Here is a 4,308-nt window from a genome sequence, read left to right on the forward strand (position 1 = left end):
GTGTTTCGCCTAAACTGCGATCGATATGTTAAAACCGATATGAAATGGTCCGAGCCGTGACCGCGACTGCGAACCATGGATTAGTCATGACAATTTGTATCATCATATGAGTGGTACTAAAATTTCAAACCAAAGGGCAAAAAATTTGAATGAACTCTTGGTATAGCTGCGTCACACAAAAATTTCATTAGAACACCAGAAATTTGGCCAACTAAATCCTTTGCTTCTGAATTAATTCTTTTGCAATCATTGACAACTAAAATAGATGTACAAACTACTGAAAGCATCAAAAAAGTTGGATTGGATCTGGGTCCTCTGCACTTCTAATGGCTAAGATCAGCCCATCCAATCTCGATCGCGAACAAACCTAGATTGTTGATTTAAATTTTTATCAATTCAAATTTCACAATTTTTCTTTAATTTTCAGCATGAGAAAGCAAAAGACAAATTTTGTAAACATTGAAACTGTAATTTATTTGGAACACACACCATGTAAGTGTATGAAAAGGAAAGAAACACATTACACACAGATATATTCACACATTAATTGCACAAAATGGGGATAACAAGCTCAATATAATGCCATCAACAACAAACAAAACATATATATATATATATATATATATATATATATATAGGTCAATACACTTTATCCCTTTGGTTTAGTACTTTTTTACATAATTTTCCTATAGTTTCAAAAACTATACATAACCCCTTCATGGTTTGGATTAAAGTGTTAAAGTGATGGAATTGATCATTGTAATGGAGCCACCAAAAATATAAAAAATACTTTTTATGTAAAGTTGAAAATTATTTATTAATCAAGGGGGGTTATGTGTATATTTTGAAAATCATAAGGGAGTTATATAGTAAAGTATTAAATCATATGGAGATTATATGGTAAAATATAAAATCATACAGGTTAGTGTGTCATGTACTTATAAGGGTAATATCGACATTTTTAAATGTTCCATTACGAATGATCAATTACGTCATTTTGACACTTTAATTCAAACTATGAAAATGTTATATATAATTTTTAAAACTATAGGAGGATTATGTAGAAAAACACTAAACCACGGGATAAAGTGTAATTTGCCCATATATAAGTGCATTGCAGCTACATACAAATTCTATTAGAACTTGCATTGCTGAATTATTTGAACACAATTTGATCGCGATCCTGAGAATTAAGCATATATATCAAATCGTTGTGAATAAAGATGATGAGGAAGCCGAGGCTCAACAATGGTAACAAGCGGGAACTTCCTTGGTGTTGAAATCCCGAAGATTTCTTCCATGTCCAACTCCTCAGGATTCATATCACTTGGCAACTTCCAGTTGTATCCATGTAAAAGATTGGCCAAAGTGGATTGGACAACCTTAAGGCCTAAACTGTACCCCGGGCACATTCTTCTTCCAGAACCAAAAGGCAACAACTCGTAGTCTTGCCCTTTGACATCAATTTCCTTTCCAATGAATCTTTCAGGGTAAAATTCCTGGGGATCTTTCCACAATTCGGGATCCCTCCCAATTGACCAAACATTAATGAGAACTCGAGTTCCCTTTTGGATATCGTACCCTGCAACATTGCAATCTTCACGGGCACATCTTGGCACCAGCATTGGTACTACGGGATGCATACGCATTGTTTCCTTAACAATAGCTTCTACATAAGGAAGGTTTGGGATGTCCTTCTCTGTTACCCATCGGTTCTGACCGATAACCCGGTCAAGTTCTTGGGTTGCCTTTTTGAATAATTCTGGCTTTTTCAGCAACTCTGAAATGGCCCATTCGACTGTCATGGCTGAGCTCTCGGTTCCACCAACAAGTAGGTCCTGGAGTTCATTCATTATTCAAAAAGATTTCAGTGCAATTATTAGAGTTCTCGGAATAATTTCTACTTTTAGTTCCACTGAGTAGTAGTTCCTGGAGTTCATTCATTACGCAAAAGTGCAGTTATTGAAGTTCTTAGAATAATATATAAATATATATATATATATATATGTATATATATATATAGTACAAATAGAGCCACTATACTTGTGTGAATGCCTTGACTCCATGCCTCTCCAGTTTCACCTCCGAAGTCTGATGCTCCGCAAGGTCCAGAAGGACATCCACCATGTCCTTGCTTACCCGATTCTGTTCGTCATTCCTCATCCTGGCCACGTTATGCTCGTCCAGGACATGCTCTAGAAACCAGTCGAATTTCTTGCTCAGGATTTTCATCCTCTTAATATATCCCTGCAAATCCAAGAAATTCAGCCAAGGTATCGAATCACCAATGTTAAAGACGCCATTCAGCAAAAGAAGCTCGTCCATCATCTTCACGAACTCTTCAGGCGTGATGATTGAGTTCTGATCAGACTCGTCCAAGTATCTTTTCCCTAACACCATCCTGCTAATTACGTTCAAGCTCATAGTTGTGAGATAATCTTTCAACAAGACAGGCTTGCCTAACGATTGGAACAGCCCCAGAAGAAGTGAGTTCATTTCTTCCACACGAATATGTTCATAGGACTCGAGTCTTTTTGCGCTGAACAATTCCATGAGGCACATCTTACGCGCCTGGCGCCAGTATGCTCCGTAAGGGGACCACATGATGCCAGAGCAGTTATAGCTAGTATACTTTCCGGCTGCAGTTTTGGGCCTATCAGCAAAAGTGACGTCCATGGTCTTGAGGAAAACTTTGGCCATCATCATGGAGGAGCCGACCACAACGGGGAAGGAGCCAAAACGGAGGTGCATTAGGGGACCGTATGTTAGGGAGAGTTGATGGAGTGAACGATGGGAGAGGCTGCCAATGAGGTTTAAGTTTCCAACGATAGGCCAGGGCTTTGGACCTGGTGGGAGGTTGAGTTTTTTCTGATGAAAACGCCTACAAAAGAGCGCGATGACCATCGTGGCAAGCCATGCGACTGCGTAGGCGGCCCAACTGGTGGTGGGGGTCAAAGAAATCTCCATTTCTTTTGGTGTGTGTGTGGAAGGGTGTTTTAAATTTTTAATGAGCACGGAGCCTTGAAGGAACTAGCCGAGTAATTAACTACTAATGCCAAGAACTCATTGTTTACTATTATGAACGGTCTGTCGGCCAATGGTCAATTGAAATCAACGTTTTAAAAGGCAAAGGCATTGCAAATGGCACGAAAGGCCCAAGGCGCGAGGAATAAGCCCCGCAAATTTTTATTTTGAAAAAAATATATAAATATGATATATATTATTAAAAAGTCATTTGAAGATATAAATAAATATAATAAAATTAGATAAAATTAAAAAAATTTGTACAAATAAAGAATTATTATTGTATAACTTCAACTGATAATTTAAGAAACACGCATATTAACATTAGCTGCACCAAAAAGCAAAATAAGTAACATTACAAAAAGTTCAATCTTAAAAACAAACTAGTCACAATTCAAAAGTCACCACATTATCAAGCACTTAAATTACAAATGCATAAATTGAAGTAGACACAAAGTTCAAAGGTTAATTGTTTCAACAAACACACTTAACTAGTATAAAAAATAAAATACCAAATTAGCAACCATATTGCTTATAATACATAACAAGGAATAACACCAATAATTAGAAATAAACTGACAAATAAAATGATACTATTCATCAAAGTCAATATCATCCATGTCATCATCTTTATCTAGTGTATATACACTAGGTACTTTTCTTTCAATAGTTGGTGGTGGTTTTGAAATTTTCATCCTATCACAGGATCTAATCTACAGGTAACAACCTCATTTCCTTTATCTTTTTTGCCTAACCATATATTATATTACAAAAAAATTCATATCTAACTCATTCAATGTCTCAATATAAAAGGTAGTAAATTAGTAATAAAGTTGAATATTAAAAGGGCAAATTACATTTTAGCCTCATGTGGTTTTCGTAAAAACCACATAACCACCCCATGATTCAAAAAGTTATATATAAACTCCCTGTGGTTTGGGTTGAAGTGTCAAATAGACGGAAAGCACCCACCGTGACGTTTCGTAGGCAAAATGTCCAAATTACCCTAATATAAATACAAAAAGGAAGCAGATGAAGTCAGATTTTTCTAATTTTCCCTTGCATCTTTGTCGTGAGAAAGAGAGAGAAAAACATTACCGAGAATGAAGGAGAGAAAATTTAATCCAGAAAATTAAAACCATAGATCTACCATTGAAGATCAAAAAGTAGCTGTGAAAGAGTATCACGAAAGCTATTGTTGTGTCCGGTAAGTTTTTCGACATCAGCTTAGCATATGAGATGGAACTTGAGCATTTTGAATAGAAGCTGTCAGGCTTTGGGAAT

At 36.3% G+C, this 4,308-nt stretch overlaps 1 protein-coding gene across 1 annotated transcript; it reads right to left on the bottom strand.

The window, feature by feature from the left end:
- Positions 1 to 1,072: 1,072 nt before the first annotated feature.
- Positions 1,073 to 3,102, bottom strand: LOC113740552 (trimethyltridecatetraene synthase). Its single transcript, XM_027268100.2, has 2 exons — positions 2,044 to 3,102; positions 1,073 to 1,838 (listed from the first exon to the last, which is right to left on the bottom strand). The coding sequence occupies exons 1-2, from the start codon at positions 2,965 to 2,967 to the stop codon at positions 1,191 to 1,193; spliced, it is 1,572 nt and encodes a 523-aa protein (XP_027123901.1). The 5' UTR covers positions 2,968 to 3,102; the 3' UTR covers positions 1,073 to 1,190.
- Between the last annotated feature and the right edge of the window lie 1,206 nt (positions 3,103 to 4,308).

The sequence above is a fragment of the Coffea arabica genome, chromosome 2c (genome assembly GCF_036785885.1).
Source record: "Coffea arabica cultivar ET-39 chromosome 2c, Coffea Arabica ET-39 HiFi, whole genome shotgun sequence".
NCBI lineage: Eukaryota > Viridiplantae > Streptophyta > Magnoliopsida > Gentianales > Rubiaceae > Coffea > Coffea arabica.